Source organism: Scyliorhinus torazame, chromosome 4 (genome assembly GCF_047496885.1).
Source record: "Scyliorhinus torazame isolate Kashiwa2021f chromosome 4, sScyTor2.1, whole genome shotgun sequence".
Classification (NCBI taxonomy): Eukaryota; Metazoa; Chordata; class Chondrichthyes; order Carcharhiniformes; family Scyliorhinidae; genus Scyliorhinus; species Scyliorhinus torazame.
In genome coordinates, this window is record NC_092710.1 from 160448730 (window position 1) to 160471416 (window position 22687).

General features: G+C 46.0%; 1 protein-coding gene across 3 annotated transcripts; it reads left to right on the forward strand.

The window, feature by feature from the left end:
• The first annotated feature begins 2510 nt into the window (after positions 1–2510).
• mycn (MYCN proto-oncogene, bHLH transcription factor) lies at positions 2511–8998 on the forward strand. Of its 3 annotated transcripts, none has more exons than XM_072498810.1 (3): positions 2511–2923; positions 3752–4565; positions 7676–8998. In XM_072498810.1, the coding sequence occupies exons 2-3, from the start codon at positions 3794–3796 to the stop codon at positions 8308–8310; spliced, it is 1407 nt and encodes a 468-aa protein (XP_072354911.1). In that variant the 5' UTR covers positions 2511–2923; positions 3752–3793; the 3' UTR covers positions 8311–8998. The 3 variants fall into 3 exon arrangements, with proteins under 3 accessions (XP_072354911.1, XP_072354910.1, XP_072354909.1); XM_072498809.1 differs by having other exon boundaries at positions 2513–2923; positions 3790–4565; XM_072498808.1 differs by lacking the exon at positions 2511–2923 and adding an exon at positions 2953–3528 and having other exon boundaries at positions 3790–4565.
• The last annotated feature ends 13689 nt before the right edge of the window (positions 8999–22687 follow it).

Consider the following 22687-nt stretch of genomic DNA (forward strand, 5'->3'; position numbering starts at 1 on the left):
CAGGTTCTGAAAAGAATGAAGATCTGGGAAAATCAAACTACAAGCTGTTCTTCGACTCATGTTCACATTTTAAGTCTAAAATCAATGTTTACATATTTTACTGTGTCACCTGTGCAGTCAAATTGTTGGATGTTGTATCATTTTAATACTGATGTGACCATTTGGTGCACTGTGCCTTGAACGAGCAACCAATTAGTGCTACCTCCCTGCTCTTTCAAGCTAACCCTAACGGTAGCACAGTGGTTAGTGCTAGGGTCCCAAGTTCAATTCCCGGCTTGGGTCACTCCCTGTGCAGAGTCTGCACGTTCTCCCCGTGCCTCCGGGGGCTCCGGTTTCCTCCCACAAGTCCCGAAAGACGCGTTGTTAGGTGAATTGGACATTCTGAATTCTCCCTCAGTGTACGGCGACGGAGTATGGCGGAGGGGATTTTCACAGTAACTTCATTGCAGTGTTAATGTAAGCCTACTCGTGACACTAATAAAGATTATTATAAACATTATTTTAAGAATATATATCCAACAACAAAGTAGAGAGCAATCAAGCCATTTTAAAGCACCTTATCTTTGTGAAAGGTAGCAAACATTTTTGGAAAAATTAGAAAGTAATGAGAACGAGTCATTTTAATAGTATAATATCCTAAGGATGATGTGTTTTACCTCAGCCCACCTAATTGTTTCCCAAATTCAGAACAAATTCAAAATGTCACCAACTTTTTTTCATGGTGACATCTGGACTAGTTTCATTAAGGCAGCTGTTATACAACACATCTAAGATGAACATGCATTTGAATTCATACCACTGGACTGACCATTCTACTGTCCCTCTGGCAAATTATAAACCATTCTGGTCTTGGTGAATTGCCACTAGTATATGCCTGATGTATGTACCCTAACTACATGACCTACCATGCAGCTTTGCAGCTAAAGTGGAGATAAACACAACCATATCCCAGCAGTAGGTGGTGCATAATAACTTACATTCATATTGTGCCTTTAATGTAGTCAAAGTGTTTCATAGGACTTCTGAACAACATTTGGCACCAAGTCACGTAAGGAGATATTGGCACGGGTGACCAAAGGCTATTTTAAGGAGTAGCGAGATGGCTGGACTTGGGAGACTGGTGGATATTAGAATTTAGCACCGAGACTGCTGAAGGCGGGGCCACCAGTAATGGCGCGATTAAAATCAGGGGGGGGGGGTGCATTTACACCAAAAGCTTGGCATTGATGCGACATTATCTCAGCTTCATAATTACACCAAACTGTTGGAATGCAAATCAGGTGTCAACATCTGAACTGACTAAAGTGAAGCAGTGTGGTTACTTGGTGTCAGGTTAGACCTCACATTGAATTAGATCCCCTTCCCACTACAGCAGCAGTGTCAGTCCAGAGTTCTCGTGTGAGTACCCTGAGGCAGACATCAGTTTGGCCACTGATTTTCAGAGCTGTTGATAGTATCCAGTTGTAATGGCTTCTACTGTTCTGCTGTGCACCTCAACACCGGCTGGCTGAAGTTAAACTGCAGTTTGAGCTCACTTTGACAACAATGCATTCGAAGGTCAGACTGGCTGTTTAACTCCTGAACTGCATTGCACCAACTGAAATTACAAACATAAATGCAAAGGCTATAGCAACCTAATTTGCTCAAAATAGTGGAAGATACCCATAAAAAATAGAAATAAGCGTACTGGACATATTTCGCGCGTATTACAGCAGGGTCAAAGAACGACAGTTAAGCTTTGAACTCGTGAAAAGGCTGCATTTAAAGTCAAAGCCTTTCTTTTAAAAATAAATGATCTTAAACGATTGTTACCGCTTCCCGTCCGCCCAATTTCGGGCATTTCAATTGAAACGTCTCCTTGCAACTGTCACTCAAATATACAGCTCTCCAAAATGTAACAACTGTATCTCATTCTTTCTCTTTCGGTGTTAAAATAAATTAGCAATCTCATTTTACTGTCTCAGATCTCGTTCCTGTTGAGATCGTGCAAATCATGACAACGTTTGTGGGTTGTATCTGCCTCATAAAGAGCAGAATTTTGCATTTTTTAAAAAGATGGTAATGTAACATGTAACTGTTTCCCCCCCTTTTTCAAGGTGGGTTTGTTACGAAGCCTATTGAACAGAGCTGGATGGATGGAACATGCTGTTCTTTTATGCTGAATGTATCCAATGCACGTTTCCACTAGATGTCGCGGCGCTGCGCTATGTCCAGCTCAGTTTTCCCGCAAAGGGCTGTGTCCGATTGATCTTACATTCTTGTTTTACCATTCGCATTTCTTATTTGCAACAATTTCACGTTGCAACCTTCTACTTTGCATCCGTAATTTAATCACCCCCCCCCCCCCTCCTCTCCACCATCCCCATCTCTGTGTCTGCATGATTAATAACTTCCCTTTGAGCTCGGTGCGATAGTCCCTTGGAGCTATTCCTGTTGTAAATCAGAGTGATTGACAGTCAGCCTCCTGAACCACTCTACATGATACCGCCCTTCCACAAAACAAAACGGTATAAGAGACGAGGGGGAGATGTGTACGTCTCGGTGATCTGACTAACTGTATTAATGCAAATGTATGAATATTGCAGGGTTAAATGAAACCCCACTGCACAGCCTGAGAGTGTGCATTATCCATACATATATGGGAAATAATAACAATTATTTTCGCGCCAAATCGCGGCTCCTCCCCTATGTAAATGAGAGGGGTTGGGCACGGTGGTTTTTCTTTTCGGGTCCTTCCAGTTTTTTTTTCCGGATAATAATATCCAGCACTGCATCCAAGTTACACTGACAGACTTCTCTGTCTGCTCTGAGGGAATGATCAGCATCTAATGCGAGGCTCTTAACAGCTGGATCTGTCTAGAACGTCCCCAATATTTCAGATCGTCGTGGAGCGCTTCTATTTCTCTCGAAACGCCAGTGAAAGGTGAGATTTCGTTCTCGCAGTATGATGAAAGGGCATGTGTAGATGTTTAACGTGTGTGTTGATATGTATATATTTGAATGGGAGCCCGATCACTCTATGCATTCATTAGAAATGCACAGAATGTAGGTCAAAGCATTTCATGCAGCAGTGATCCACAGCCCGCCCTGGAGGAATCTGCAGCCTTCCCCCAACCCCCCCTAACCAATTTGGGCTTTAAATCCTAAAACCAGTCTTGTCTTTTCGATTTGGAGTGCCTTTTTTAGTTAAAAATGACGGTTTAATTTCCGACTGCCCCTGCTTGTCTTATTTGGGGACAGTCGAGTCGGTAGGTGTGTTACCACCGTGTCCTCGATAAAGGCGTTAATCCGCACGGTGCTTCATTGTAAGTGGGTTGTAAAGTCCCAGCACTGGCAGCGCCTTTTGTTAATGCTGGAAGTCAGTCAGAGGCACAAGCAGGATCGTGTTCGGAGCACTGGGACCACTGTGTGCAAATGCAGGAGCCCACCTTCAAAATGCAAAACCCTCTCATTTCCGAAGCCTGAAGAAAACAAAAATCTGTTGCATTTTGCTGACAAGTCATTGTGAAGGTTCGAAGCCATGCGAGGGTGGGCGTCTTTTTGCTAGTACTGCTTTTTATTTTGATTCTCTTTCCCCCCCCCCCCCAGCGATATGATTTAAACGTTGTGTGGCGCCCTGCACTAACGTAGGGCTGATTTCAATGCTGAATGACTGCTATAAGCTTGTTATAATTGCTCTTTGCCTTCTTGCTCATTGTTGACTTTATAATAATTATTTTTTTTCTCCCTCCCTCTTTTTCCATAATTGCAGACTTATTTTTGTTTTTGTTTTCTTTTTGCAAATTAAAGAAAGATGCCTGGGATCATGTCATCCAGCAGCTCATCCTCGCCCAGTTCCTCTTCTTCCCCCTCCACCTCCTCTGCAACCTCCTCCATCCGCCCTCCTCTCTGCAAGAACTACGACCTGGAGTATGACTCCTACCAGCCCTATTTCTACCCGGACGACTACGGCCCCGAGGCGGATTTCTACCCACCCAGCGAGGACATCTGGAAGAAGTTCGAGCTGCTGCCCACCCCCCCGCTGTCGCCCAGCCGGGCGGGCAGGTGCCGGGGGGGCAGCGAGGACTGGGTGTCCGAGCTGCTGCTGCTGGACGGGGACGGCGAGGCGGAGGAGCCCGGCGGCGGGGGGCTGCACTGCTGCCGGGCGGGGGGCCGGAGCCACCTGAGCGCTATCGTCCTGCAGGACTGCATGTGGAGCGGCTTCTCGGCCCGGGAGAAGCTGGAGAAGGTGGTGAGCGAGAAACTGAGCGCGGCCCAGGCGGCTCAGCAGGGCAAGGCTGCTGCGGCGGCGGCGCCCGGGGCTCCGGCTGGCGGCCCGGCCGGGGGGGAGAGCAGCGCCGCCGCCAGCAGCAGAGGCTGCATCGCCCTGGGAGCAGAAGGCTCGGCCTCCGCCGGCAGACTCCCCGGCCACGCCGAGCTCCGCCACCCCGCCAGCCAGTGCGTGGACCCGGCTGTCGTCTTCCCCTTCCCGCTGAACCAGGACGCGGCTTCTTCCCGGGGAGGAGCGGCCGCTGACGGCGCCGCATCGCTGGGCAGCTCCGGCAACGAGACCCCCAGTGACTCCGGTAAGTGTATGAACAACAACTGCTGCAAAACACACTCGCCAAGCTAAGAGGGGGGGGGGGGGGGGGGGGGGTGATCTTCCTGCATTGCACTTGTGACCCCCACCCCCCCCCTTAATCCCATCCCCTTCTGCCGTGTCTTTGTGAAACACCAACTTTTGGCGCTGTGCCAACTGCTGGGTGCAATGCTCGGCTGCCCTGTACACAAGCGGATCAAATGCAGTGTTTGGATCGTAGACAGCGGTAATTCCGTGCAAAATCCCGAATGCAATTTTAAAAATAAACTCGGTTCTATTCCCGACCTAATATCTCATGCGAGAGAAACTAGTGCTGGCAGACTCTGCAGTGTTTGTGTCCAAAAATAAACGTCCAACTCCAAGATAGTTCTCAAACAAGGTGCAACTCTTGTTATTTATTACCCGCTGCTATCCACCCCCTCCCATCCCATATCAGCTGGTAACTCTCTCTTGGAGGGGAGAGCACTGCACTGCAGATCACAAAGGCTTTAATCCACCAGTGTAATTAAATGGCAGAAACGTTAATGAATACAGATCCATTTCGTGGTGCCCTGGTTTCAGCTGCCACCTTCTTGCGTTTATTTCATCAGCCTGCCTGAATGGTGTTGTCTGGCATTGGGGGTGTTCCTCAAGAGTGATGTGGAGGCTTCACATGAATCAGTTTTGAACGATCAGACTGAAATTAAAAATTGAGAGATTGGCCTGGCAGTTCCCCAGCAGGCGGCAGTGTGCCTCAGTTATCTTTGGTCCAAGACACATTTGAATGCCATCATTTTTTTTTCACTGCTGTTCAAAGAAATGAAACAATTTGGTTTGTTTCTTCCAGGAATAAATGAAGCAAGGATTTTTTGTGTAGGTTAATTTTATGATTAATAATTTCATTTTAACTCTTGAGTTTTCAGCAAGATTTTTTTCCCCAATGTGTATAGTATTTCCTTCCTGGAGATTGTCTGTTGAATAATGTGCCCTTGGCTATTGATTGTTGCAGAGAAAAGCTGCCAGATGTGATAGTTGCAGAACCTGGGCACTTCTGTACTGAAATAGCCCCATTAATCAAGAGTAATCTCAGAAGGCCATGGGGAATGGAGTTCCTGGAATTCCACGGCATGGCTTTGAAATTCTGAAGTTCCATAAACATGCAATCAGCAAACGTAACCCCCGGGAGTTTTACTTAACCTAGGGATTTAACATTTGAAAGTAGTAGCAGATTTAAAGAAAAGTGAAGAGTAGATAGGAGGGGGCCACCCTGTAGCAAGTCCACAGGCTTTTCCTGGAAGCTTATCTCTGAAAATTGCTGAATCTATGTAAGAACAATGAGAATGTTCTTCTTTGCCACCTTCTAATCATTAATTAATGAGCTGTATCAATGGTCCTGAAGCCTCTGTGTTTGAATGAGTGTGTATCATGTAGCCTCACATATAATGTGTGAAGTTTAATTAATTTGCATCTATTTTAAGTTGCTGATATTAACTAATTTTAAGTTGCTGATATTAACTAATCTTAGTGTTCTGATTTAGTATTCATCCAGCAATGAGACAAATCACTAACATTTCCAAACCTAAATGCCCACACAGTTCAAATAGGATAAACCAGCAATCAAGAATTAAAAGCAGACATAGAGCTGAACTGCTTGGACTTCAAGGGCCAGATGGTCCTGGCTCAAGGGCTGTATATGCAGTTTTGATATCCCTAATCTATATTAATTATTTATTAGAGAAAGCCCAAATCTATTTATGTTGCAGGATAGGAATGATCCTAGGCTTTCTATGTTTAGTAATAGTGGTTTATATTAGTGGTTTGCCAGATGGCAAAATTGGCTCATATTATGGAATGATAAAGGAAATAAATGGGTCTGCTTTTATATGTCCTTGAACTTCATGATCTCATGTTAGTGTAGCTTATTTTGTTTTAACAAATAGCTCATTAAAATTATTGTGGTGAGTATTGCTGATGTTCCCGGGTAAAACTACACATGCTTCTGCTTACAGCTTTCTGACAGCTTCTTCCTAACAGCTGTCTACTGAATAACTTGGCTCTAGGAAATGAAAGTGCTTTGTCCTGTCATCTCGAGCAAGTCCGTGAATTAGCCCCTGGTTTCTGCAGTAATTGTCTGAGGCAGATCTCTTTAATGCTGTACAGGATGTGAATGTGAATCAGCAATTATGATTAATGTGTTAATAGAATGGTTTTGATCTGTGTTGATCCCCACTTTCCTCCTTCATGTTACTGTGTTTTTACAGACAGTTCAGTCATGGCCTTCTATTTTAAATAACAGACAATTTGTCTGGAATAACAGAAATTCTTCCACAAAATATACAACTGAAACAACAGTCCCTTCATCTAATTGAACATATTTTTAAAAATGTTACATACATTGACCCAAGAAGTTGGGGGAGTGTGGAGTTATGGGTGTAATTAATAAATATTCTTTATTTTTCTTGAATTCCTGCATGTAATCTTCACTTCACAAAAGTCACATTTTTCTATCCTTCATTATTTGAAAGGAAAAAAAGTATTTACCACCAACAGTTATCGGAAAGACGTTTTGATTGTGGCATTTGTGATCTGCCAATCACAGAATTCCTGCAGTCCAAAAGGAGGCCATTCAGTCCATCAATTCTGCACTGACCCTCTGAAAGAGCATCACAACCCAGGCCCACTCCCCTCACCCTATCCCTGTAACCCCAACAAACCTTTGGACACTTGGGGGCAATTTATCATGGCCAATCCACCTAACCTGCACATCTTTGGACTGTGGGAGGAAACTGGAACTTTGTGGAAACCTATGTAGACAGGGGAGAATGAAAACTCCACAAAATAGTCACCTGAGGCCGGAATTGAACCCGGTCCATGGAGCTGTGAGGCAGCAGTGCTAGCCACTGTGCCACCGTACCACCCACATTGATTGCTTTTTCCTCATTATATGGACAGGACTTGATTAAAAGGAATTTCTTTGTGAGCCGTGTTTATTATATTGACCATATGTATATGTTTTCCTAAGGATTCATTTTGTCATATTACCTCTTTGTTTTTTCTATAGTAGTTGGAACGCTGAACCATTCTGTTTCTGACTTTTTTTGTTTCAAATGTTTACAGAGGAAGATGAGGATGACGATGAAGAGGAGGAGGAAGAAGAAGATGAGGAGGAAGAAGAAGAGGAGGAGGAGGAAGAAATTGATGTGGTGACAGTTGAAAAGCGGCGGTCATCATCGAACAAACACGTGACCACCCTTACTGTGACTGTGCGCCCCCACAACTTGAGCTGTGGGCCATCGAAGAACCACAATGCCTCTCTGCTGAAAAGGTGTGCTCCGATACACCAGCAGCACAACTATGCTGCGCCATCGCCCTACACAGAGTGTGATGAGATGCCGCCTCTGAAGAAAGTGAAGAGCGAGCCCGTGCGTCTCGCCAAGCAAGTGGCCCCTTCTAGATCCAAGAGCGTGAGCCCCCGTGGATCTGACTCCGAAGACAATGAGCGGCGGCGCACTCACAACATTCTTGAGCGCCAGCGGCGGAATGACCTACGCTCCAGCTTCCTTACCTTGCGGGACCAAATACCAGAACTTGTGAAAAATGACAAGGCAGCAAAAGTCATCATTCTGAAAAAGGCCACTGAGTACGTGCGGGCTCTCCAGTCTGAAGAGCAGAAACTGTTGTCAGAAAAAGAGAAATTGAAAGCCAAGCAACAACTGCTGGTAAAGAGACTGGAGGGAATAAGGACTCGCTAGGTTAAGGCTGTCCCAATTGATTGAATGCCACTTTTGCACATTTTAGACGTCAAGAATGTTTCGGAAGTTTTTTCTGGTTTTCAATCCAGCCGCATTTAAACATGGACAACATACTTCTAAAACCTTAGAAGTACATGTGCGTGTGAATGGAGATCCTTTTTGAGAGGGCTTTGGTGATTGCCTATTTCAAAACCTATGTAAATACCAGTTTAGCAATCGCCTTTTTCATGTGATGGTCTGGGTTAAGAAAAATAAAGCCACAGCCTATGCTGCCGTTTTTTGGACTGGAATTTTATACAGAATAATACCTCAACGTTTGAGGAGCATGAAATTTTCCTATAAAGACTTCTTGTTAATCCTTGTTATGTACTGTACTAATTCTTACACTGCCTGTATCCTTAGTGTGATGCTGATACATGACTAAATTTGATACCTATATTTTCGTATGAAAATGAGTTGTGAAAGGTTTGAGTAGATATTACTTTATCACTTTTTTGACTAAAATTTCTTTTGTACAGAAATTACTATATATGCCTTTACCTAGCCTCTCTCTGTTTGTGTTGCTGTTGGGTTCATAGAACTGGGTAATTGGCTGAGTTACGTGTTTTTCATGATGTACATATAGTGCTGCAACTTATAGCACTTTTGAAATACCTCAAGTTTATCAAAATAAATCCTATGAAACTAACTACCTTGTTATTGTGTCTAGCTTTGGGACTGACTGGCTGTCTGGCTATGCTGTTTGAAGCTGAAGTACCTCCAAAATACAGTTGGTGGTTTTGACAAACTAATTGTACAATTCTATTCATCATTCAAAGCAAGTCTTGTGTCAGTGCTCTTTTATTTAGTTGTGTGAAAGATTTAATTACTGCAGTTGAATGATCCCAATCTCTGGTACGTGCAGTTTCTGAGAATGAGAAATGGCATCTACTCCACTTTGGTGGAATGAGTGAGAATGCAATCCAGAGCCAGGAAGAGTGCCGGCCACAACCTAATTGCTGCCTGTGCTTGAAAATGTTAACTTGTTGCTTGTTGGCAGAATGAGAGTCTGTAGGTAAGAGTGTACTTTAGCAAGCAAAGCTTTTTAAATATCCATTGGGTAGGCATGTTGCAGCATTGTGTTTATGAACATAATTTTATTTCCCAATCTCGTTTAGGCCAGGGTGCCAGACCAGAGCTGTTTAAAAGACTCAGAATTGAGCCTACATTTAAGAGAAAAAGAACACCTGCAGAAACTTGTGCTCACTGAACCATACACGCCAGGCAGTTTGTGTGAAAACTTTGTTAACAGGGCTCAGGTCATTATTGGAGTTGTTACTGATCACGTGTGAACAATAGATCATGGCATTTATTATGGTACATTTGTATAAATGGATGGGGAGTAAGGGTGCTAAATGGCTGCTCTTAAAACATCTCTATAGTCTATTGCTTATGTCTGGAGTGAAAGTTTTTCTGTTTGACCACAAGGAAGTTGCATTAATTGCATTTCCTGCTTTATATCAATGTTGCGCAAGCTTTGAACTTGCACTTCCTGAAAAGCAGACACATGCACATCGCAACAGTAAGTCAGAACTGACATGAGGAGAAACACAACAGCATTCATCAGACTGCTTTTAGGCTAGGATTGTGCACAACAGGGGCAGCACGATGGCGCAGTGGTTAGCATTGCTGCCTCACGGAGCCGAGATCCCAGGTTCGATCCCAGCCCCTGGACACTGTCCGTGTGGAGTTTGCACACTCCCCGTGTTTGCATGGGTTTCGCCCCACAACCCAAAGATGTGCTGGGTAGGTGGATTGGCCACGCTAAATTGCCCCTTAATTGGAAAAAATGAATTGGGTACTCTTAAATTTATTTTTAAAAAGGATTGTGCGCAACTACCATAATGTGCCCTTTATTTAACATAACCTTTATAAGCTTGATCTCAAGCATCACAGTTTATCACCTCTATTAACATGTAAAGAATCATACATGTATGACAGAATGGCATTACATCAAAAACTCTGCCTGAGTCATACTGAAGCGATTATGTTGATGGCTTTTCTTCCTGTTTGCTTTTAAGATTACATAATTGGCCACAGAAATATGCATTATTGACTATTGTCTCCCTAATTGACCAGATATTGCAGGAAGTCACAGTTGCCTGTGAAATTACTAAGTTATGAACACATGAAACAAAAACATTCACCTCAGTCATCTGGACATTGAGCCTGTGGGCAGAATCATGATAGGACCATTTTCAAGGAAGACCAACCTTTCCAACCAAGCAGGCCTGAATGGAAATGAGTGGGGAAGTGCACAAGTAGCAGTGTGCGCCTCCAACCCTGGAGACTGCTCAAAGAGTATCTGAGACATCAGGAAGACTTAACAGGTATCAATGCCTACACTTCTACTTGCACAGCATCCTCCTACATAGAACTCCGCAGGTAAACCCACCTAGCAGCTGCACTCATTATTCTCTCCAGGCACCTAACATTCCTATTTGAACAGCCAAGACTAACACTCCCTCTCATACCCTTGCTTCACTATCACCCTCTACAAATAGTGTTCCTCCTCTGCACACAAACCATTAGTGCTCACACCTTCCTGGTTTTCTCTCCGCAACAGAAGAGAGCACACAACCTGGCAAGAGGCAGAGGCATGGGTGGTTGGAAAATGGGTCTAGTGATTACCGCCTAGTTGAATTGGCAATACGTGCCTACCTGATCCACTGGGAAGGAGGCTGCAGATGTCAACAGGAACCTTCCATGAGAGCCTGAACTTCCTGAGGCATTTGTGGCACTTAAAGATGTAATTGTGCTAGATTGGGTTCAGGGGAGATATACAAGGGTGTGGCCATGATTGGAAAATTGCAGTTATGAGGAAAGATTAGATAGGCTAGGGTTGTCCTTCCCAGAACAGAGGAAACTGAAGGAAGATTTGATCGAGATGAAACAATTGTTGGCCTGGATAGAGTGGGTGGGTTAGGTTAATTACCTTAGCAGTGAGGTCAGTGACTAGGTGGCATGGATTTAAAGTGATTGTAGAAGGGTTACATGGGAGATGGGGGAAAAAAAATCACCCAGAGGATTTTAGGGATATGGAACTCGCTGCCCAAAGGGTAACGGGCAGAAACCCTCTATTCTTGAAAAGGTATCTGGATATCACCTGAAGTGCTTCGTTCCAAATACTGGAAAAGTGGGATTAGGCTGGGTGGCCCATTTTGTGGCTGGTAGACACAAGTGGCCAAGTGTACCTTAAACATATTATAATTTATTGATTCTGTGGCACTCAGGTAGGTCAGGTGGGCTGATCTTCTGCTTGGAGACACTGTTGAGGGTCTCACCTTTCAGCTGGATCTCCGGGTCCATTCCCTCTGCCCAGTGGAGTTTGATCAGGCTGAGGAAAGGGCAGAAAGTGCCACTGCTGCTTTTGTTCCTGCTCTGTTACCTAGCTACTGATTGCACCCCTCAACCTGACAACAATCTGAGATTAAGCCAGCCTGTTTGCAACCTAGATGTCACATTTGACCCCAAGATAAGCTTGCGACCTCTTTGTGCCATCTCTAAAACTGCTTATTTCCACCTCCATAGCGTTGCCTGATTTCACCCGTCTCAGCTCATCTATCTGTTGGCTGAACATTTGTGCCTTTGTTGCCTCTAGTCTTGATTATTCAAATATTCTGCTGCTGGTCACCAACATTCTACCCTTCATAAACTTGACATCGTTCATAAACTCCGCTGTCCGTGTCTGAACTCACAGCAATTCCCACCCCCCTTTTACCCAGTGCATTGGTTCCAAGTCCAGCAATATCTTGATTTAAAAATTCTCATCCTTGTTTTCTAATTCTTCCACTGTCTTGCCCTTCCCTCTCTCCAACCCCACAACCCTACAAGGTATCTGTGCTCCCCTAATTCTAGCCACGTTGTGCATCCTCAACTGCAACACTGTTGGTCATTGTGCCTTCAGTTGCCTGGGCCTCAAGCTCTTGAATTATCTCCCTACACCTCTCTATTTCGCTTTTCTCCTTTAAGACTTTCTTTGAAAGCTACCTCTGACCGTGTTTTTGGTCATCTGACCTATTATCTCATTATCTGGCTCAGTGCCGTGCTTTGTTTTATAATGCTCCTGCGAATCAGCTTGGAACGCCTCATGTTTAAGGCGCTATCTAAATACAAATTATTGTTGTTGCTGATGGAGCTGTTGGTGTTGAGAAGCCCCTAAGTATGACCCAAACAGAGATGGAATTTGGAGCTGCATAAGTTGCCCTCATGTCATGCTGAAGGCTGGCAGCAGGGAAGTGCAACTGAATGTGAGACAAATGCTGGACAGGCAAAGTACCTTCGATGAAGCTGACATCACCTGTCAATCAGTGAAAGCTTTGAACCGCAGGCCTCTCACCTGGCTATGTAACTGACCATAACCTTCTTAGCCTGTTGGATTGATTGAGAAGTTGTTTCCACTCTGCCATCTCTGAGCTGCCGATTGAAACCACAGAGTGAGACTGCTGGGCAATTAGAAAGGAAGGAATCCATTCACAAAATTTAATTCGAATTAGCTTCTCAAGTAACTTTGCTGTCTTCACGCCTCAACTGCAAGGGATTCGGACATCCCTACCAACGCGCCCCTGGAAAGACGGAAGGAGACAGCAAAAGGTCAGAATAGCGGTCCGATGACATTTTCTGTAGTCTTCCTCACCACCTCTCCCCCTTCTCTCCCACCCGGTCTTCCACACTGCCTTCCAAACCACCTCTCCCAGACTTGGGAAGCTGCCACCCAAAATATCTGCTTCTTAAATATATCCTGCTGCCAGTAAGGGACATTTCTTTAAAATCATCCTCAAAGCTTTCAAAGCACCTTCGCTTATATGAACTACTTATGAGGTTTTGGTGGTGCCATTAATGTGAAGTTGTGCATCTAATATGCACACAAAAACAAAAGCACATTGTATCAATCAAGAAGGTTCATCCATAGTCTGCTGATATCTCTTGACATGTCGGGGTGCTATAATTAGCCTCAGTATTGCTTGGTGTAGGGAGTAAAAATGGGCTCAGATTCTTGTTTATTCCCCATTCATCTGTAAAGGATTGCAGCACTTATAACCAATCCGAGAGTTTCAGATGGATTTTACTACAAGGTGTTGATATCCAGGCATCCTTCTGTAGCACGGCCTCACCAATGACTTTAAGGAATCACTGATAGCAAAACATTTGAGGAGTTTTTTCTGTCTGAGCAAAATGTACGCAACAGAGAGATACCATCTCCTGGGGGCAACTTCTTCATTCTTTTTACAAGCCCCAATAAGAGCAGATGGCAAGACAAATGGTGATAAAGGAAGAATGCTGTTGGCGAGTTTAAAGTACTTTAACACCAGATGGTTCGGAGACAGAAAGTTGCTGAAGGCCACAAATGATCTTGTCCACAATTTGAAGAACTTTTGTTCATATTGTGGCAAGAAACAACAAGAACCCACAAAACAGTTGTTGCTCCTAAGTTGCTTTTATGCTGGTATTGTTTTGGTTTGGAGCCTAGGATTCCTACATCTGTTACCCTGCTTCTGGTATTTCCACTGTTGAGGCTGGTTCCTTATCCAATGGAATACTGGATCCATGGCATACTGCCAGAAGAGCTGGATTTAGCAGCATTATGTCCATAGAGCCTGCTCGCCGACTCCTTGAGCCTGAACAAAAACAGTTCCAGTATAAAATCAGCTTCATTGTAATACTGACCAAAGGTTAAAGTTTCGTTGAAGCATTCCTGAAAATGTCTCAGTTTCCAGCAGAGAACAGAATGAAAAAGGGGTAAAAGCTTGTTCCTTTGGGGATCCATACTTTCTTCCTACCTGGTAATTTCCTGCGGATTGAAGTGGTTACACCCACATCAGGGATAAGTAGGTACATCCCATGCAAGTGAGCAGGGAAGGATATATGCAAACCCAAGCCTCATTTTCCTCTTGGAACACTGGACGTGAATCCAACTGAAGAAGCCTTCAGATAAAGTGAGTCTTTCATCTAGGCTTCTTAGAAGATCAGGGGATTTGAGATGCACCTGGGTAACCCATACTGGAGTCAGGTATAAGGCAAATACTTCCTTTTGCAGGAGGCAGGGTAAGGGTTGGGTCTGGTGGTCTTTATCCAAAAACAGCCATTCCCTGAAATGGGTATAAAAAAGGGGGTTTACCTTGGGTTCTGTTGTCTTTGCTGTCCATGGCATAAAATAATAAAACATAAAAGATTTTGAAGTGATGCTGTGTGAATAGTAGCTCAATGCTAACATTTTCTGTCTTAGTTTCAAGGTTAAAGACATGTTTTCTATGGATGTGTCTACCAGCATGAAATTAGGACAGGCAGTCCAGGAAAGTGATTTATGTGAAAATGTTTATCCTTCACTACCTTGTCTCTCATTCCTCATTCTGACTGTCAGTGCCAGTTCATCCTTTGCAACTACACTAACAGCAATTGCCATCTCTGCTACCCACTCACCACCTTGCCTTCGCACTGAAATCATGACCAGGTGATTTACTATTAGTCTACTGCTAGTTCCTATTCAGTGAAAAGAGCCGATCGGGCAGCCCGTTCTTTTGATATTACAGTAATAGTAGCTTGCTGCTCTACCAAAGTTTAAAGAAGTAGAAAAAGATAGGCTTCCCACCTGTCACTAGTACAAAGCAGAACCATGTAAGCTGACCTGTTGGAGGCTGTCTCACTTACATTAACTGCCAAGATCAGGCTAGCACCAACACTGTTAAACACTGCGCTGTTTCCTGCTGTAAATACTTTCCGCTCCTACCTATGTGTGACAGGTGTTTAATTATCCGATGAGTGCGGGTAAATGCATCTTTAAAGAGGAACAACTGAATGAAAAACTGTTGAACAAACCTTTTATTTGTTTGTAAACACTTGACGTGACGGTGCATCACAATATACTGTTTCCACATAACACTGTCATGGTACATGGCATTTCTTTTAATTTTAATTTTTTAAAAATTATAATTAGTGGTGGTCTATTATCTATTCTGCTTTTTAAAATTACTTGGGTCACCTTACTTTGTGCCAGATATTAGTGAAATATCAACAGTATAGCTAATTAGCTGTTAAGTTCCCAAATTGCAAATGTTGCTGATGGAATTCCATTCTATATTTAGAAATGTAACTGCAGATGGGTTAAATTTATCAGCCTTAATCAGATCTTCCAACAGAACAATACAATGGTGTTTATCCAAAGAACACCTTTTCTTGTTTGTCACAAGGATTCTGAATTGTGGTGTGTAATTTATTTTTAAAGTTGAAGAAATAATGCCTTGGAAGTATGACAAGAAGTGAGCACATATATTATTTTGGAAGTTAAAAACACGTAACCTAAGGGTTTGTGAAAAAAAATGGCCTGCTCTCGCTGCACGCTGCAGTTTGCTAGCATATTGTTAGGCCCCGTCACCTTGGTAATGGCAGCTGTTGTTGAAGGACAGGAATTGGCTCAGTTCCCTCAGTCGCCTGTCTGTTTGTGTTCAATACACGTGATCTGCAAGATAATCACACTCTCTGCTGTCGCTGGTGCCATGCCAGACTATGTTAATAAAAAGAGCACGAGGATAGTGTTTACCAACATCGGCCACATGGCTCCTTCTGTAACTTGCCCCGGCCCATGCTGGAGGGTCATCGGCACATTCTGAATGAAGCCTCAGAGAACAGTCACTGCTCAGGCATTGCTGAGGATTCTGAGAAAAATTGACAATTAAATCAGAAATATGGATAACAAAGTATTATTTTTCACATATCTTGTGAAAATTTTTGTAGTTACATTATTGCATACATAGAATACAGATCACACAAGCATTTGTTCTGCTCTTTTTTGACTTGAAAGGTGGATTGAAAAAATCTTCAAAATAGTAATAATCACTGACACTGATGCAGAAGCCTTTTGGAATAGGCTTCTGAAAGCCAAAATGTAAACTTTCCCGATTAACTCTTTGAGCACAAGGATCATGTATTGGCAACATTTACTAAACCTATTTCACAAATCAAATTTAGTTTATTTTTCATAGCACACCTGCAAAAAGAAACATTTGATACCTCTTCTTAAGGTAACGTTGCAGATTTATTGTTTATTATGGATATCAAAACTTATTGCACAATTAATTTTAGTTCTTAAAGGGTTAATACTAATCTGTAAGGTAATGCATTTTACTGTAGTTTTAATGTAATTGCACCAAGAAAAATACAGTGTGCACTTGTGATATTATTTCGAATGACTTTTCATTTGTGCCATAGTCTTGAGCTTTAATCCCTGCCTTCTATACCCCTGGTGTATCGTTCCTTCTGCACTGATGTACCATCAATTCACTACAAGACGATGAGAACAAGTGAACATAGGCTTTATTATCCAAGAACTTGTCTGCCTGTGACTGCTGTAACAGTGAGCGCCGCCCACAGGTGCAGGTCTATATACCGCACTGGGGGGGGCGGAGCCAGAGGCAGAGCCCACCAGGGTTCCAGTACAATACATGGAAGGAGATCATATTACCATTCCCTGGCCATAGGCCACAGTACTATACAGTCAACTTATATTATGGTGAATACATTCACCACATTCACCCCCTGTTAAAAATGAAGTCCAGCGGGGGGGAAGTGGCGTCATCATACGTTCAGTCTGTCTGAGGCTGGATTGTTCTTTTGGACCTCCTCAGCTCTGGCGGTGCGGCGGGTACGGGCGTTGTAGTTGTTGACTCCGAGAGCATGTTGTCTGGAGTTTCTCCGGCGTGTCGGCGACGGTTGAGGGGTGGGGGTTGGCAGGGGGGTGGTGGATGGTGGCAGTGTAGGCGCGGGACAGTACAGGAGCCCCAAGGGGGCGTTAGGGTTTCGGGGGGTGGTGGTAAGCGGTGGGGAGGGGGGCGCGTTGACATGGGAACCAGTGGGCGCCAGGTCCCGGAGGGAGACCGTATCTTGCCGTCCGTCTTGGTGCGCGACGTAGGCATATTGGGGATTGGCGTGCAGCAGCTGGACCCTCTCGACCAGAGGGTCGGTCTTATGGCTCCTCGTATGCTTCCGGAGAAGGACAGGTCCCGGAGTTGTCAGCCAAGATGGAAGCGAGACCCCGGAGATGGACTTCCTAGGGAAGACAAACAAACGGTCGTGAGGGGTCTCGTTCGTGGTTGTGCAGAGGAGCGATCTAATGGAGTGGAGCGCGTCGGGGAGGACCTCCTGCCAGCGGGGAATCTGGAGACTTCTAGACCGAAGGGCAAGAAGAACGGCCTTCCATACCGTCGCATTCTCCCTTTCCACCTGCCCGTTTCCCTGCGGGTTGTAGCTCTTAGTGCTGCTCGAGGCGATGCCCTTACTGAGCAGGTACTGACGCAGCTCATCGCTCATGAAAGAGGTGCCTCAGTGGACGTATGCAGGGAAACCCAACAGGTTGAAAATGCTGTTCAGTGCCTTTATAACATTGGCTGAGGTCATGTCGGGAGATGGGATAGCGAATGGGAAGCGGGAGTACTCGTCAATGACGGTCAGGAAGTATATATTGCGGTTGGTGTAAGGGAGGGGCCCTTTGAAGTCAATACTGAGGCGCTCAAAGGGCCGGGAGGCCTTTACCAGGTGGGCCTTGTCTGGCCGGTAGAAGTGCGGTTTGCACTCTGCGCAGACTTGGCAATCCCTGGTCATGGCCCTGACCTCCTCGGCGGAGTAGGGCAGATTGCGGGACTTAATAAAGTGGATAGGCCAAGTGACCCCCGGGTGACAGAGGTCATTGTGGACAGCCCGAAGTCGGTCATCTTGCGCACTGGCACATGTGCCGCGGGACAGGGCATCTGAGGGCTCCCCAGGATGATACTTGATATCGTAAGTATAGGTGGAGAGTTCGATCCTCCACCTCAAGATCTTGTCATTTTTAATTTTGCCCTATTGTGCGTTGTCGAACATAAAGGCTACCGACCGTTGGTTGGTGACGAGGGTGAACCTCCTACCGGCTAGATAGTGCCTCCAATGCCGCACCGCTTCCACAATGGCTTGCGCTTCCTTCTCGACAGAGGAGTGTCGAATCTCGGAGGTGTGGAGGGTTCTAGAAAAGAAGGCTACTGGCCTGCCCGCCTGGTTGAGGGTGGCGACCAGGGTGACGTCTGATGCATCGCTCTCTACCTGGAAGGGGACGGACCCATCCACCGCGTGCATCGCGGCCTTAGTGATATCGGCCTTGATGCGGCTGAAGGCTGAGCGGGCCTCAGCCATCAGGGGGAATATAATGGCTTTGATAAGTGGGCGAGCTTTGTCCGCATAGTTGGGGACCCACTGGGCGTAATAGGAGAATAGCCCCTGGCAGCGTTTGAGGGCCTTGAGGCTGTGGGGAAGGGGAAGTTCCATGAGGGGGCGCATGCGGTCGGGTTCGGGCCCTGGAACCCCGCTTTCCACGACATAGCCGCGATGGCTAGCCGGGTTGTGCGGAAAACACACTTCTCTTTGTTATATGTGAGGTTGAGGGATTGGGCGGTCTGGAGGAACCTCTGAAGGGTGGTGTCGTGGTCCTACTGATCGTGGTCGCAGATGGTAACATTGTCCAAGTACGGGTTTGTAGCCCGCAGCCCGTACTGGTCCACCATTCGGTCCATCGTTCTCTGGAAGACCGAGACCCCAGTAGTGAAGCCGAAAGGGACCCTGAGGAAGTGGAAGAGTCGGCCGGCTGCTTCAAAAGCAGTGTAGTGGCGATCTTCCGGGCGGATCGGGAGCTGGTGGTCGATAGACTTCAGATGTACTGTGGAGAACACCCGGTACTGTGCGATGTGGTTGACCATCTCCGCTATGCGGGGGAGGGGGTAGACATCAAGTTGCGTGAACCGGTTTATCATCTGGCTGTAGTCCACAACCATCCAATTCTTTTCCCCGGCCCTGACAACCACCATTTGTGCTCTCCAGGGGCTGTTGCTGACCTCGATGACCCCCTCCCTCAAGAGTCGCTGGACCTCCGTATTGATAAAAATCAGGTCTTGTGCACTGTACCGCCTGCTCCTGGTGGTGACGGGCTTACAGTCAGGGGTGAGGTTCGCAAAGAGCGAAGAGGGGTGACCTTAAGGCTCGCGAGGCTACATACAGTGAGAGAGGGTAGGGGTCCACCAAACTTTAGGGTCAGGCTTCGTTGACTGCATTGGAAGTCAAGTCCAAGCCGTAGGGGGGCGCAGAGGTGAAGGAGGACATACAGTTTAAAATGGGCGTACTCAGCGCCCTGTATCGCGAGGTTCGCAACACAGTACCCCCGGATCTGACCGAATGGGATCCGGAGGCAAGGGAGATTGTCTGGGACGTGGGGTAGATGTGGAGGGAGCAGCGTCTTACCGTATCGGGATGGACAAAGCTCTCTGTGCTCCTGGAATCGAAAAGACAGGGGGTCTCGAGCCCATTGACCCGGACGGCCATCATCAAATTCTTCAGATGTTTTGGCCGCGACTGGTCGAGGGTGACTGCGCCGAGCTGTGGGTAGTCTGCGTGGTCTGAGGTATCGGGGTCATAAGATGGCGGCCCCCACGAGTCGCATGTGTCGGGCTGAGTTGAAGATGGCGACCAAGATGGCCACCCCCATCGGTCGCATGTGTCGGTTGGTGTTGAAGATGGCGGCCAATAAGACCGCCCCCATGGGTCGCACGTGTCGGGCTGAGTTAAAGATGGCGCCCCCCACCGAGCTGCACGTGGCGGATGACGCGTCTGAAGGGGGCGGTACCGGCAGGCAAACAGCCACATTGTGGGGTCTGTGAGCCTGTGAGTCCGTGGATCGGGCCTGGTAAGCCTTTGACTTCGGGGCTTTGGATCGGGCCAGACAGACTCTGGCAAAATGTCCCTTTTTGCCGCAGTCATTGCATGTCGCGGTGCGGGCTGGGCAACGCTGCTGGGGGTGTTAGCCCTGACCACAGAAGTAGCAAGACGGTCCCCCGGGCTGAACGGGCAGCCGCGCGGCACAGGCCTGGGACATAGTCGGGTCTGGTGAAGGCCGCGTCTTTGGTGCCCACAAGTGGTTCTCTGGGTCTGCCGGGAACTCGCTGAGGCTCTGGTAGGCCTCCTCTAACGAGGTGGCTAGTTTTACCGTGTCCTGTAGACCATTTTCCAGCAGTCGCTGCCGGACGTAGTTAGACCTGTAGCCATGTAAAATGGCTGACTCCCGATTAGAATGGCCAAACCCCGATTTAAAATGGCGAACGGAAGAGGCTGATGGGAAAATCAGCCAACAGGACTCAAACAGACAGCTGCAGGTAAAACAGTGTATTCGCCTCTGGGGAAGCCAGACCGAACCGATACCTGCAGCCATCAACATAACAACACCCCAGCCATCTGCATATTAATCAGCCATCCCCGGGAACAATTGCTACAAATTAGTAACACAAAGCCGACCCAGACCTTTCGGCGCCAGCAGGAGCTGACACAGAAAGGTAAACGACCACCCCTCGATCAAGGAATCGCTCCAGTATTGGAGAATATCGAACCAAGTGATTGGGACCAAGTCCAATCACTTGGAACCAGGTACAAGGTCCGCCCCGAGAGGCGAGAAGCCTCTGGGGACTATAAGAATAGGGGCCAAGTTCAAATCGACCCTTCTTCTCCTCTCCGCACCCTTCGAGACCCTTCTACAAGAGAACGTAAGCTTTACTCCAGCGATCGCTACCAGATAGACACTCCTGACTATCGACCTGGACCAGCTTTTGAATCACGCAGGCTCAGAACCCATTCGAAAGGCCATTCGTTTCCCTGACCTGGTGGGCCATTTCCAAAGTTAAGTATTGGCCTGTTAGTGGTAGGAAGTAGTTTAGAAGTAGAATTATTGTATTATTAATAGAAGTATTAATTGCTGTATATAATAAATGAGCATTGATTTAACTCTTACTAAGCGGTGTGTTGGATTATTAATCATTACTCGGACTTGAACCATGTGGCGGTATCAGAAAGATACCTGGCGACTCAAGAGCAAAGGTGACAGAATTAGAGCAAATAAACTAAGGCTAAAACGAGCAACAGACCGGACCCCAGCCACGTAGGTGTCCCGGACCATCAACTTAATGTGCTCATCGGCCTTCACATCCCTGTAGTTGCAGTTACGGGCGAGTAGTGTCAGGTTCTCTAGATACTCGTCCAGCGATTCCCCGGCGTGTTGACTGTGGGTAGTGAGGAGGTGCTGCGCGAATACTTCGTTCACAGGCTTCACAAACTGTCTCTTTATAATCGCGACCTCCGCGTCGTAAGTAACTGCGTTCTCAATCATACCCGAAATTCGGTGGCTCACCCGGGCGTGGAGGAGGCGCAGCTTGAGGGTGTCAGAGGGTGGCGTTTCAGAGGAGTCGAGGTAGGCCTCAAAACAGCGGAGCCAGTGGGAGAAGATTTCCTTGGCTTCTGCTGCTCGTGCATCGAGTTCCAGTTTGTCAGGCTTCAGAGCGGCTTCCATAGTGATGTCGTTGGATAATAAATTGATGTACCATCAATTCACTACAAGACGATGAGAACGAGTGAACATAGGCTTTATTCTCCAAGAACTTGCCTGCCTGTGACTGCTGTAACAATGAGTGCCGCCCACAGGCAGCAGGTCTATATGACGAATGTGATATAAAATAGTTACTTTAGAGATATTAGTTAATGTAATGTAGAAATAGGCATCTTTGATTCTGGTTAGTTCACAGACAAAGGATTTCAGACCGCATGGAAAAGCAGGAAGAGGTGTGTCTACGAGAGTGATGCTGAATAATAAGGGCCAGAGGAAGGGATTGGAAGTGAGCCAATCAGAATAGATCAAACAGGTCAGGAGGGACATAGGATGACCTATGGGCGTCGAGTATGTGAAACTTGATGCCATTTAAATGTATCAGTACAGAGCTCTTTGTTTGATAAAGGCACTTGATTCTGGAAGTACAGAGAGTGAGACGCATTCTGTACTGCTGTGAACTGAGAAAGCTTGCAAGCTGAATAAAATAACTAATGATGTACCTGCAAATCCATCTCGACTTTTATTGAGGCCAGACTGACGGGTAAAGAAACTGAGGATTTAACATTTGGTGCCGTAAACCCGGGATTTCTCAAGACGATCCTGAGCCAACTGCGAAATCAGAATTAGACTGATTATGAACAGGAGGATGGGGAAAAAAGGGCCCTCAATGTACAGCTGGAAAATGACCACGCATTGATTTTTCCCCTCTTCTTATCGTCTGATTAGTCTGGTCACTCGCGGTTGGCCCAGAAAGATCGTCTCGACGAAATCAAAGGTTAGTCTGGGGATTAGTATTTTAATTGATGGGATCTCATATTGTTAATTCGGCTTGGGTTAGGTTATGTGGTTGATGCAACATTTGAAATTGTAAATGGTTCAACTTCATGTGTGAGTTAATTCGGCTTGGGTTAGGTTATGTGGTTGATGCAACATTTGAAATTGTAAATGGTTCAA